The sequence below is a fragment of the Trifolium pratense genome, linkage group LG7 (genome assembly GCF_020283565.1).
Source record: "Trifolium pratense cultivar HEN17-A07 linkage group LG7, ARS_RC_1.1, whole genome shotgun sequence".
Taxonomy (NCBI): domain Eukaryota; kingdom Viridiplantae; phylum Streptophyta; class Magnoliopsida; order Fabales; family Fabaceae; genus Trifolium; species Trifolium pratense.
In genome coordinates, this window is record NC_060065.1 from 38,333,485 (window position 1) to 38,347,073 (window position 13,589).

Sequence of the window (13,589 nt, forward strand, 5' to 3'; positions counted from 1 at the left end):
ATTTAGAAGGAATTTTGGGAACGTAAAATAATAAGTCTTAGCAAGAACGGTTATTTATTGATAAGCCCTCTTTGTAACCAAAAAATAAAAAGAACAGTTATTTATTAATTTTTAATTCATGCATTTAACTTTAGTTACGAAAATAATTCATGCATTATCTTCCTTAGTCATTTTAAATAGCCTATTGTATAAGGTTCTACTTGTCAACCTACCAAAATATAATGGCAACCCATATTAATTCTCTCGTTTTTATTTTTGCAATTTTGTGCATTGCTTCGGTGATTGCAGGTAACAAATTAATTGTTTTATGTAAATGTATATAATATATTTGAAATGCAAAATATTTAACATGAATCTTAGATAATAATTCTGATAGTGTGTTAATTGGTTGTAATAGTGGCCGATGTGACAGACAAAGGAACTTGCTCTTTTTTGGGAGCATGTCCGGATGGACAACAAGCTTGTTTCAATTTTTGTAAATCAACAGGATATCCTAAAGGTGGTAGTTGTGCAAAAGATACGGGCATTTGTTGTTGCAATGCTTGAGCAAATTTTTATTTGATAATTCTACTATTTATATCAATGTAATCTTTAATATTTTCATAAAACTAAGTTGAAATATAATATTATGATTTAAATTAAAAATAATATATGTGATTTTCTTTATTGATGAAAACTTATCTTTTATATTATAGTAGTTATGAATGAATTATCTAAAAGTGACCATTTTAGATTGAATAATAAATTGCTCTTCATTGAGCGAGATTGAGGCCACAAGGGCGTTATTATAGATTAAAGACATTAAGGGTCCGTTTGGTGCGCAGGATAGCATAGTGACAGGATATGATATAAAACAGGATATGGATATGATAGGATAACAACAGAATAACAGTTATACTCAGTTATCATATCCTGTATTTGGTGCACACAGGATAACAAACATGATAACTATTATATTTTGTTTTTAATACATACTTGCTCATAATAATATGATAAGATATATAACATATTAAATTGACAAAATTACTATTGTAAAACAATTGTTATTTTTTTAAAATTATTTTGTAATACTTTAAATTTTATAAATAAAAAATATAAATAAGTAATCAAATAACTTTATATAATTTAAAATAAAAATCATGAGAAAATAATCAAGTTTAATTTTTTATGAATCATGATCAAATAAATAACTCAATAATATATACATGTTAGATAAGCCAAATAAATATATGATATATCTCATACGTAAATAATAAAACTACTATTGCAAAAGAATTATATTTAATTTTTTATAAAATTTAAATTAATATCCCTATTTGTCAATTTTTTTAATAATCATTTTACTTTAAAATATTGTAATTTTAGTAAAATTTTGATTTTTTAGAATATATAAATTACAAAATTACCCATATGAGAAAATCACATATATATTTAAAAATTAATTATTTTATTATTTATATTTTATTAATTTTATTTTATGTATTTTAAAATATATTTTATAAAATAAATCAGTAATTTTTTTTCTTATCCTATCCTGCCGGTAACCCAGCTCAAATTCAGGATAAGAATTATAACTAGAGAGACAGGATAGGATAAGCTTCACGATTAACTTATCATATCCTGCTGTATCACCAAACACTGGATTACGGCAGGATATGATACAGTTATCCTATCCTGTCTCTTATCTTGTGCACCAAACGGGCCCTAAGATATGAAATTAGGAGACAAAAACATAGATAAAATCTCCTTTTTTTTTAACCTATCACGGTCGTGGCGCACCAACATTGGAGGTGGCAGGGTCTATTGTGTGACCCTGGAGCTATTGTCAAGCATGCCACAACAGTGGCACAACAACACTGGACGTGGCAGGGTCCTACGATGTGTAAAATCTTGAATTTTCCTGTGGTCAATTTTTAGTGACGGTTTCTTGATCTTTTAGCTACACTATGACTTAATTTGTATTAGTTTACTACTTTCTTTTTATTAACGGATGTCTTCCATTAAAAACTTTAACATGTTAAACCGGTGGAATATATTGGTTGAAATCAATAGTTTGTTTGATGAAATGAGTATCTACCATGGGTCGAGATTCATCGTAAACATCCATGGATTGAACCAATATTGAACTATACAAGGGTGATACGATCTATGTCTTGTGTTCAATATAGATATAAAGGGAAAATGAGTAATTATGCAAATGATCGTTATCACGGAAAAATTTCATCATATTACATGACATTCTGGTCACTTTAGTAGTAGTGATGTATTACAAGATAGATGAAACATGAATCACACACATAGGACAGATAGATGATAGATTAAATAAGACTTATTTGTAATTAAATTGATAAGTAAGATTTATTATTTAATTATGAAATAAGAGAACCACAACACACCATAAAGTACACTGCACTTAAGGAAGTGAGTATATAAATAGAGTACATTTTTGTGCTGAGTTTTTCACCTAAAAGTTAAATAGAAATCTGGAAACCTTAGTCGCTCTCTAAATTTTGTTCGTGTGGATGAGTAAAGGCATCTCTGCACTTGCTTTACTCGTGATCGATCGAATCATTTTTGACATCTCCTTGACATTTCAAGAGGCAAACACACGAATCCCCTTTAGTGAATTTTTGTGCTTACGAAATCCATGGTAACAGGTTTATTCTGCTCTAGAGTATGATATTAAAAGAATTTTAATAGTCTATCTCTAGAAAAACCCAACATCAAGTGCCTTATTTCCATACAAACATTGTGAGTTAAAGGATAACTATAAACTTGGTTAATAGCTACTTCACGAATTATGTTTAGGGACACGAGTGACCTAGATGAGATTTGCAGAAGAAATATTTGTAGGCCTCTTGATGGAATATGGCTGAAAAAATGCATGGCTATGCTAAACTATGTCAATATATGATATTGGCCATAGTTGTCAATAAGTGTATTCTGCGATCAACAAACACAATATTAAACTACACAAAGGATGACATGATTTATGTCTTGTGTTCAATATGATATAGAGTGAAAAGGGATAAATATACACATGATCTTTATCATAGAAATTTTTTGTCAGATCACATGACATTCTCGTCGTTTGGGTGACAACGACTTATTAATATAGATGATAATCGATGTTTATAATATTAAATGTGTGATTTAATATTATTGTCAACGTTGCAAGAACCTACAGGGTCACACACATTGAACATATATAAAATAATAAGTAACACTCATTAGTAATTAAATATTCAGCTGCAAAGGTTTTGCGCTACAAGAGGTAAACATCTATTCACTTATTCATGTTCATTCTTAATGATCCATGGAGGGAAATTTTCAAATTATCCGTTGCATTTTTATTTTATTGTTATTGCAATTTTCCTTCAACTCGTCCATGGAGGCATGAATTGCGTTGAGATCCCCATTCTCATGAATGAGAGATGAAGCTCAAACCATCTCGTTTACTGTCAGATGTGGCCGACTAACAATCTTTACCGCGATCCCATGGTAGGCGCCAAACGTTCTTGCTAAAACTATGAAGTCTTAGAGGTGCCAAATGTACTAGATATTCCTGTTTCAATTATATACTTGTCCTTGCCTCCTAACTTTCTATCACATTTGGGTTCATGCTTTCTACCCACGATCCTTTGCATTGTCAGTTGTTCCGCCGCCTTTCTTACCTCTGTCCAAGCCTTTGAGGTTGTTCGAGGATATCCGATTGTGGGGTTGAGCTCACCTAATATCTTGAATCTACCTCGTAGACAGGATAATCTCGAGTTCGAACTTATATACTTTATACTCTAAGCCCACGAGAATATAACGGTCCAATTATACTTACAGGTCATCAAATAATTTTTGAAATACTTTAAATAAAAAAATAAAATAAAAAAAGTTATTTAAAAATTAGAAATCACATAAATGAGCTAAATTAATTCATTTATGTATTAAGGCCTACATATGAGTTTTATAATGAATTTGCATGTTTATAAATGCCATCCTTCTAAAAAATTACTTTAAAAATATTACATATAAACTATAAAAAAAAAAAGTATGTTCAACGAAAAATGTTCAATTAAAATCTCATTTTAAATTACTTATTTATTAATTTTTAAGTCATGCATTAAATATAGTCAAAAAATAATTCATGCATTAACTTCTTTAGTCATCTTAAATAGCCTATTGTAAGGTGTTACATGCTAACCTATCAAAACACAATGGCAACTCGCATCAATTCTCTCTTTTTTATCTTTGCAATTATGTGCACTGTTTCAGTCATGGTTGCAGGTAACAAATTAGTTTCATTAGTAAACCTTATTATGTTTTTAATGAAATGACTTAATATCTAGGAAGCACCGACACTCCTCAGATTAGGCATGTCCGTGTCGGACATATGTCGGTGTCCGTGTCCGACACTGACACTTATGATTACACTAAATTATGTTATTTTTTAAAAAAATTTATCGGTATCGAAGTGTCGGTGTTTGTGTTTTAAAAATTTACAAGCTATGTCTTCATGCAAAATATTTCTCTTTAATATCTAATTTATTGTATCAGTGGCCGATGTGACAAACAAAGGAACTTGCTCTCTTTTGGGAGCATGTCCAGATGGACAACGAGCTTGTTTCAAATTTTGTATATCAACAGGATACCCTAAAGGTGGTAGCTGTGCAAAAGATACGAGTATTTGTTGTTGCAATCGTTAAAGAGATTTTTGTTTAATAATTGTATTATTTCAATAAATTTATACAACTATGTATGTATGTGTGTGTGGGGCCTTTAATATTTTCATAAAAATAAGTTAAAAATTATTTTTATTAAAAATAAGTTAATAAAAATAATTTTTTGAATTTTATAAAAATTTGTGGAATTGATCTACTCAATGATATCTTTGAATTAAACAGTTAGATTGAATAAATATAATGCTGATATCGAGTTATTAAGCGGAGTAAGTCAATGAAAACTTACTCCTAGAGTCAACGGATCCCTCCTCGTAATAAATTGCTCTTGTTCATGCAAACTTGGTATTTATATCCAGTGGCAAAATTTGCTTGGGATTGAGGTTTGATTCAGATCGTGAAAATAAATAAAACAATAAGTTTCATAAATTAAGTAAATACAAAGGGAAGAGATTAAAATATATTATTGTTTTTTTAGAATAAATTATATTATTGTTTAATAACGATTTAACGAATATAAATCTTTATTGGATTGAAACGTTATATTATTTAAAGGGTTATGTTAACTTGTGCCCTAAGGGCACATGTTAAGCTACCTAAAAATAGAAATAGAGCATTTAATGATAGAAAACATTTAATGTTTAGAGAATTGAATACACCACAAGTTCAATAAATTTTTTCCACATTTATTTTCTTAACATGTACCCTTAAGGGCACAAGTTAACATTCTCCTTATTTAAATTATCCATGTATGTTTTTTTAGTAGAACATACTTATAAACATTTCATTATTCAAAATGTGTTCAATATAATAAAACATTTCAACCAAAATTTGGGACTAGTATATAGTTGTCTTATTTAAACTATGAGCAACCTTATTTGTTTATTAGTCAATGTTGTATTGTTATTTTTAGAAAATTCATAACTACTGTAATAATAAAGTATAATTTTTCGTTAATAAAGAAAAATCAGGATCATATTATTTTTAATTCAAATTATAATATTGATTTTTCAACTTATTTTTATGAAAATAGTATATTTTTTTGTTTACGATGAGCTGAGAATCGAACTCAGAACCTAGAGCGTACTACCCAAACTCCTAACCACTAAACCAAACTTAATGGCTTATTAAACAAAAATCTCTTCAAGAATGGCAACAACAGCTGCCACCTATATAATTATAACAACTGTCACCTTTGGCTTAGAAGATGGGGGATCATACCTGTACCAACAGCATTGTGATTAGGTTTGGCGCAAATTTGACATTGAATTTTACCAAGTGTTAGGCGCGTATTGCGCTCTGCCACGACCTCTAGCTCTTCCTTTGCCACACCCTCTTCCACGGTTAGCGTTGACATTATAGTGCTCAGTGCCTGAATCTTGAACTTCAGTATCAGAATTGGTGTTGTTGTGCTTGATTTCCATTTGAGCTACATTGGCTAAGACACTTGGATTTGTAAGTTCTTGACGAAACTTTTCGAATTATGCCTCTTCAAGAAGGAGCAAAGCTTCAACATCTTCCATTGTTGGTGTATCGAAACGACTGTATACCATCTTTACAAATGGTTTGAATTCTTATGATAATCCTGGATTGCATCCACTTGTTCTTGCTCAGATACGACATCTCCAATAGCAATTAGTGAATTAACAATGGATTTAATATGGAGAAGATATTCATTTACCGATCTTGCAAATTTCTTTGTATTCTTGAGTTCATATCTTAATTGTCTGTCGACCTCGTGATTTGAAAACGGAATTGAAATACTTGTGGATCTTGTCCCAAACTTCATGTGAGTGCTTGCAGCTTAAGACACAAGGAAGGAAGAACACCATCAGTGAAGGTGGAGAGAAGCCAAGTGAAGAGGGTTTGATCTTTGAATAACCACTTCTGGTACTCATCGAAGTTCTTTCCGTCCAATCGATCGGTAACAGAGACGTATTGTAACGGAATTTCAAGATTAACAACGTACCGGTGAAGGTTGTGTGCAGTGATGACGCCATTGACTTGTTGACACCATAGGAGAAAGTTTTCTTTGACAGTGAGAGTGAGTTAGACCTGATTTCGATAAATCTTTAGTGGTGCTCGGAAGATCGACGGTGGTGGTTTTGGCCAGAATTTCCTCCGTGGATTGCTCAGACGCCATTGGAGAAGACAAAGAGAATCTTCGATCATGGTACGAAAGCAAGAAATCTTGAACCCTAGAAACTCAGTGATACCATGTTAGAAAACTTAGAGAAATTTTGTGAAACTTTTCATTTTTGAAATTGTTATTCCATTGTTGATGAAAACAGTAAATGCAAGCTCTTAAATAGAGCTGCATATACATGACAAGTGGCAGTGCCACTCCAACAAACTCTAACTACTCATAGTGCCATGTCAGCAGAGCTAAACTAACCTCTAACAATCTAATGCCACATTAGTATTAGTTAAACTAACTAAATCTAGTTCTTACATTTAGTTACATTGTGAATACAAGTCTTATACTCTAATAGAGATCCACTGAAGGACTGATTTAATAACAACTTCACGTCCCATCTTTGACAAGAAACGGGCACATTCCGTGCTCGTTTGTGTGATCCGTATTTTTTATTCTGCTAACGTGTATATATTTGACCATTATGTTGGAAAAAAATCATTTGAAAAATACACACATTGTAGTAGAAATAAGACAAAAAAAAATTCAGCACTATAAGTAATACAAAAAACTTAAAATACAAACATGTTAGCAATAAAAACCAAAGAAGAAGCTATGAAACCACTTGAAAAATAGAAACATTGTAGCATAAATTGAAAGAAAAAAGAAAACAAAAATTATATTCTTTTTCCCAAATACTCCAATAGAAAGCACTTGCTCCGTGTATATGTTTGTTGATCTCATGATCATACATTAATTTGTGAAGACAAACATTCACATTATCCATACTTGAATGAAACTTTGAATAGAAAATTGCATCCTACAAAAATAAACGTTCACATTTACTCCTTTTTTTTTGTCATCGACAACGCTGCTTAACTTGAAGGTTGAACATAAATTCAATCAAGAGTTAACAAAACATCACTAAAATGTAAGGACTTGATATTCTTATATACAACTTTAATCATTAGGTAATTCAAGAGATGAATAATCTTATATTTTCCATCTAACCATGACATAAAGGAATGATTTAACACGCCATAAAGGCAAAAAATTACAAATAATATACTACTAAGAAAATGCATTTGTTTGACCCTATAAAAAAATGCACATGTTAATTTAAAATATGCTCACAGCTACTCATAACATTTGTTTGTTCACGCCATTATTTTCTTCACCATCTTCATTGTGAGTGATTTGAGACTGCAATTTCCTATTGAACTTATATTTAAAGAAAACGATAACCTATAGTATTGATTTGATAAATTATTCCAAAGTGGATTGTTAAAATATTTAAAAGGAAAAGGGCTAACATTTTATCAAGTAATCAACTTTCACATACACAACCTATAAAAATTCCTCCTATGCATGATAAACTTTATGAAATCAAGAAATATTATACTTTTTGAACATTAGATTTACTAAACAAAAAAAAAATCAAAAAAAAAATTATTGAATAGGAAAAGTAACTAAAAATTGAGTAGTACTAAAAGAAAGACAAACAATAAGATAACATAAGAAACTCATTAAACCAATCGAAAAATACAAAGAAAAACATGTACATCTTTCACATCATTATAGAAGACTACTTTTTTATCTCTCACTCTCGCTCTTTGTCTATATCTTTGTATTTGTTGCCTCCACCTGTCGTCTCCATTCCAATCCTTCAATTGTCTCTCCTGAGTCATCCCTTTTATGGTAGTTAATTATTACTTTTCTCTTTAATTATCTTTATTTTTCATGCACCATTAGTCTCAAAATTTCCTTTTATAATATCAAAAGAAATTAACGTTCTGTCAGGTTTGACTAAAAAAAAAATATACACATGTCAATCAATTCAACATGAAAATTAAAAATGAAAACTTAACCAATAGTAATCTAATATAAATTTCAATGTTTGATACCACATACTCAACTCTCAAACTTTAAATTTGGGAGAAAAAAATTTGTTCACACCAAAACATTTAAAGTAAAATAAAAAGGTCATCCCAAATACGGTTTACATCAAGATTCAAATCAAAATTCAATGAAAAGAATTTGAACAAAAAAAACACTACTGATTTTTATTTTTTGCAAAAGAAAGAAAAATTATGGTAAGAAAAACAAAATAACAACGTTGAGAAAAACAAATGAATAGTTAAATATAATGAGTTCTTTATAATTAAAAGTAAAAACAACTCCATGAGTTAATCTTCTTCCCAACTTTATCCTTAATAAAAAATTCAATTCACTTGATGCTGAAAATAAATCTGAGAACCATGAAATTGCTGCTAGACATAACATAAACGAATTACACATGTCACTTTATTGATTGAGTAAAAACTACACTATCAGAATTCTACATGATGATACAAAGCATTCTTAACCACTTTATTAGATTATTAAACTTTTAACAATCTATACTCTATCTCAACAAAATTATCAATTCTGATAGATTGGAAATGCAATTATGAATCAATAATCACTACAAGCAACAACACATGATTAAACTTTAAGACAAAGCATTGACATAAGAATTGATAATCATTAAGCAGAAGCTGTGATGCACTGGATTGCTTGTTTGCATATACCAGTCATTGTTGCTTCAGGTCCATAAACCTGAAAAGAGAGTCAAATATATCAGAGAAAGTTACTCAGAAACAATTTTCTGAATCAATATCAAATTGTTTGTTAAAAAAAATCAATGAAGACATGTTATATAACCAACCTCAATAGGGATTCCAATTTCCTCTCCAAGTGCCCTCATTTTCGCGAGACCCCTTTGGTAGTTAGGACCTCCTCGCCTCACATAGATGTACATATTTGCTTCTTTTAGCTTTTGTTCCTGGTTTGAAATAGCTCAAACAATCAATTAAGGTTTTGTTTGATATAGTTTTAAAACAAATCATTTTTTTAGTAAATAATCACTTATAAGAGTTTCCAATTGTTTGCTATCATAATAAAAAAAAATGAGAATTTGAATAAAAATCTAAAAAGGTTTATGACGATAAGGCTAACCTTCTCCTTCAAAGCACGAATTATGCCACTGAATGTAGCAGCAACATCAGTGAAGTTAGCTATTCCTCCTCCAATCACGAGAGCTCGCTTTTGGCCATCCGGATTTGCAGTTGCACACTGCAAAGAGATAATCATGGATACAGTGTCACTATAATATCGGTTTCAAAGTGGCATGCATTTGATAAACAATGAAATGTTTTTGATTAATTGGTTATAGAAAGCATAATGCTAAATCTATAAATAAATAACACTATAATAGAATGCACAAAGTTGAGATAAGAATTATTTACATCAATTACAACTCTGGCATACTGTAAGACCTCGTCTTCCTTAGGTGCACCACTGTATTCTGCATAATTTCCAAGCTCTGGAGCATAACCAAGATCTCCAACCTATTATAATAAATTTGTTTAAAAAAAATTAGTCGCTTAAAGTTGCAAGAGTTCAAAATGAACTTAGTTTTGAAGAAATAGAAACACGTACTGTGTCAGCATAGATTACACTGGCACCTCCTCCGGCTACCATAGTCCAAATTCGGCCCATTGGGTTTAGCACTGTGAATTTTAAAGACGCACTTGTCTGCATAAAGAAGACGTTCCAACAAAACATCCGAAGATTAGCATATCTCTACTTAATAAGAACCAAATTGTTTAAGATTAGCAACTTAGGGACAAAGTTATAAATGAACTGAATTGGAATGTAGGTACATGTGAAAGTAAATTTGTTCACCTTTTCATCTAATCCATGAATGAAAGATTCGGTAGAACTCATAACCCTTCCAAATGGCAATGGAAATTCAATGTTTCCCCATCTGAAAAAAGAACATTCGTGATCATTTATAAATGTTAATCATGAAATATCACGGTTTCTCAGTTCTAAGTGGTTAGTTAGAGATGCGATATTCATCCTTTAAATAAAATTAATATTCTTGAGAGGGACAAAAACTCACTTCTTGAAGTTCTTGAAAGCAGCAGTGTCATCTAACTCTCCTCTCATATCCAAAGGATAAGGCTTTCCATTGACCAAAGTGAAAGGATTCATCTCTAAGAATGTGAAATCCAGATCTAACATGATAGGAAAAAAGAACAAAAAATTTTAAAATTTAAAATGAAGTGTTAATTAAGCTGTCATCACAAGCACATTTGATGTCCTGTAAATGGATATTTCATACTATACCTTGAAATATATTGAAAATCACCTTGAGAAATTCCTCAATTTCTCCCTTGACCTGTAACCATGAAAGAAAAACTAATAAGTATTTGAAACAACTTATCCACCAACAAAAAAGTATTAGTTATACAATAAGTAGGACTGACACTTCAGATTAAAGGCGTGTCCAGTGTCTGACACAGACGGTAGACACCAATGGTTACATCAAACTATTCCAGGTGTCAACTGTCAGTGTCGCGTCTGTGTCAGTGCTTTGTAGATAATAACCAACGCAGAAAGCTGGAAAACATTTTAGTTTAAAAAAGTACCATAGTTGACATGTTCATAGAATAAGAAACTAACAGAGTGAATATACCTCTAAGGGGAGGGTTGCAATAAGTGCTGATATATTGTCTGATGTAAGAGATTCCCCTGTTGGAATAAATACAGTCTTAACCTGAAATATTGACAAACCACTTTGTAGCTTATATGGGATTATAAGGAAACAAATGAGCAGAATTTGCATTACAGGGGGTAAACCGAAATTCGTCAACATTGCAGGGGGGTAAACACTATTTAACCCTAAAATTTATAGGTAAAGAAAATAGTCATCCTGTTACCTTATCCCAGTTCTCTTCAATATCAATTCCTCCACATTCAGAAAAGCTAATACTGTTTCCTAGTCTCTCTGAGACAATGTTAAGGTAATACTCTTCATTATGTGGGATGAAAGGTTCAACAATGAAAGTTGTTATAGGTCCTTTGCATCCACCCATCTCAACCTACATTTTAGAGAAAGGTGTGATAAAAAATTTAAGGCTGAACATGAAGTACTAGAAAAATTGATCAAAAAATAGTTCTAAGGTTTTGAGGACAGAGGAGAAAAAGCACCTCTTTTCCAAGACGCTCTTTCACGAAACCAGCAACTTCAGCCAAATCCAGATTCAAGGCAACCAAACCGCTTTTTCCACGTTTTCCAAATAGCATGTCAGGTTTCACAACCAATTTTGAAGATGAAAGCCATGGTTCCTTCTCTACTAGTTCATTGATATCAGTTGATTCAATAACCTGAAGAATAAAACAAAAACACCCAATACCTTTAGATCATCTCAAGATTCAACTTTTTCAATGTGAAAAATGCACTTTTTCACAAATCACAATTGCATATACCATCCTAGCAATACAGCTCAAAACAAAAAATTTGTTGTCAAATTGGAGATAGACAATAGTGACTTCTGAATTAACAAATTTTAGATCATATGAGTATTAAACCTTTAGAGCACAAACTTGTACAAAAAAAAATGGGTTACTCCTGAGCTGAAAGTCAGAGACTAATATCTCGAGATACATAGATCCTAAGAGACTAACAACATATGTTTTTCCATACACATTACACACTAGTCAAGGATCGAACTCTCGACTACATGCTCAACTCAAGAGACTTGTTATCTATCAGCGCGTCACACCAAGTTGGTAACTTGTATATACTTTTACACATCATAAGACAGTAACGAGTCCATGACGTGCTATCTAAGAGTTTAGTTATGTAACCACAACGGATGGAGGTCAAATCCCCTCAGAGACAATTGTAAAATAGACATCAGTGTCACTTTAACTAATAATAAATTTCATCTTCTTGAACCATTTTCAAAAAACAAATAAGATGGTAACAATAATCATATCATGTAGTATAACTTAACAATAATCATATCATGTAGTAACTTATAACTTATAAGGTACTACAAACTTCAATGTAAGTGAGCAACAAACCAAACAAGACCTTAAGATTTAGAGCAAAACCAACAAAAACAAGAACTATATAGAATGCTTACTTGAGCAGACTTAAGTGGCAACTCCTGTCCAGAGATTCTCTTAAAATGTTCTTTCAACAACCTCTTAGAATCATACTCTCTAATCTTCTTACGTGCCATTAAATCTTCAACACAAATTCTTCACTTGAAAAACAAAACAACCAAAACCCAGATCAAATCAGCTCAAAGGGTCCTCAAAAATACAATCAAAATCAAATTTTTCAAACACCCAAAATAAAACCACAATTACACACATGAACATGAACAATGAAAGAGATTGAAATGAGAGGGAGAGAATGTAGTTACCGTTAGAGAGAGAAAACAGATCAATGGAGAAGAAGGTGAAGGATAGGTAGATCCAATTGTGAATGAGAATGTGCTTTGTTGTTGGTGATGAATCTATGCTGTATTTATAGAAGTTAGGAAAAAGAAGACATTAGAAAATGAAACTGAAAAATGGGGATATGTTGGGTATTACGAAATTGTTTAGTTTATTTATTGACAGCTATGTTATTATAATAATCTCTCGTGCATTGCACGAGGTGAGCGCGAGATGTATAATCTTGAACACCAGATTTATAAACCTTAACAATCACTTTTTTAATATGGAAAATGCATGCCTTTTAGAAATATTCTTAAATGGTTGCATACCAAATAAATTGCATTTGGTCATAATCACAAAAAGTAAAATAAGTATTCAACAAAATAAATAGATAACATTTATTTTTTAAATTATTAAATGATATAATAGTTTTTGTGAATGTGACCAAATGCAATTTATTTGATCATGTGACCATGTAAGAATATCTCTGCCTTTTATTAGACAGT

General features: G+C 31.1%; 1 protein-coding gene across 2 annotated transcripts; it reads right to left on the reverse strand.

Annotated features, from left to right (window-relative positions):
* Positions 1–9,039: 9,039 nt before the first annotated feature.
* On the reverse strand, positions 9,040–13,309 carry LOC123893857 (ATP-citrate synthase alpha chain protein 1-like). Of its 2 annotated transcripts, none has more exons than XM_045943675.1 (13): positions 13,068–13,309; positions 12,783–12,905; positions 11,842–12,018; positions 11,571–11,732; positions 11,327–11,407; positions 10,978–11,029; positions 10,751–10,865; positions 10,531–10,612; positions 10,285–10,380; positions 10,092–10,193; positions 9,802–9,918; positions 9,512–9,628; positions 9,040–9,402 (listed from the first exon to the last, which is right to left on the reverse strand). In XM_045943675.1, exons 2-13 carry the CDS (start codon positions 12,879–12,881, stop codon positions 9,331–9,333), a joined length of 1,272 nt encoding a protein of 423 aa, XP_045799631.1. In that variant the 5' UTR covers positions 12,882–12,905; positions 13,068–13,309; the 3' UTR covers positions 9,040–9,330. The 2 variants fall into 2 exon arrangements, with proteins under 2 accessions (XP_045799631.1, XP_045799630.1); XM_045943674.1 differs by having other exon boundaries at positions 12,783–12,900; positions 13,068–13,225.
* Positions 13,310–13,589: the final 280 nt, after the last annotated feature.

What these genes read in the sequence shown, in the direction of transcription:
- LOC123893857 (XM_045943675.1), bottom strand. Translation starts at nt 12,881, where the DNA reads ATGGCACGTAAGAAGATTAGAGAGTATGATTCTAAGAGGTTGTTGAAA. An exon ending in TGCCACTTAAGTCTGCTCAA is followed by an intron (nt 12,019 to 12,782) that starts GTAAGCATTCTA and finishes TTTATTCTTCAG; the next exon opens with GTTATTGAATCAACTGATAT. An exon ending in ATGCCAGAGTTGTAATTGAT is followed by an intron (nt 9,919 to 10,091) that starts GTAAATAATTCT and finishes ATCTCTTTGCAG; the next exon opens with TGTGCAACTGCAAATCCGGA.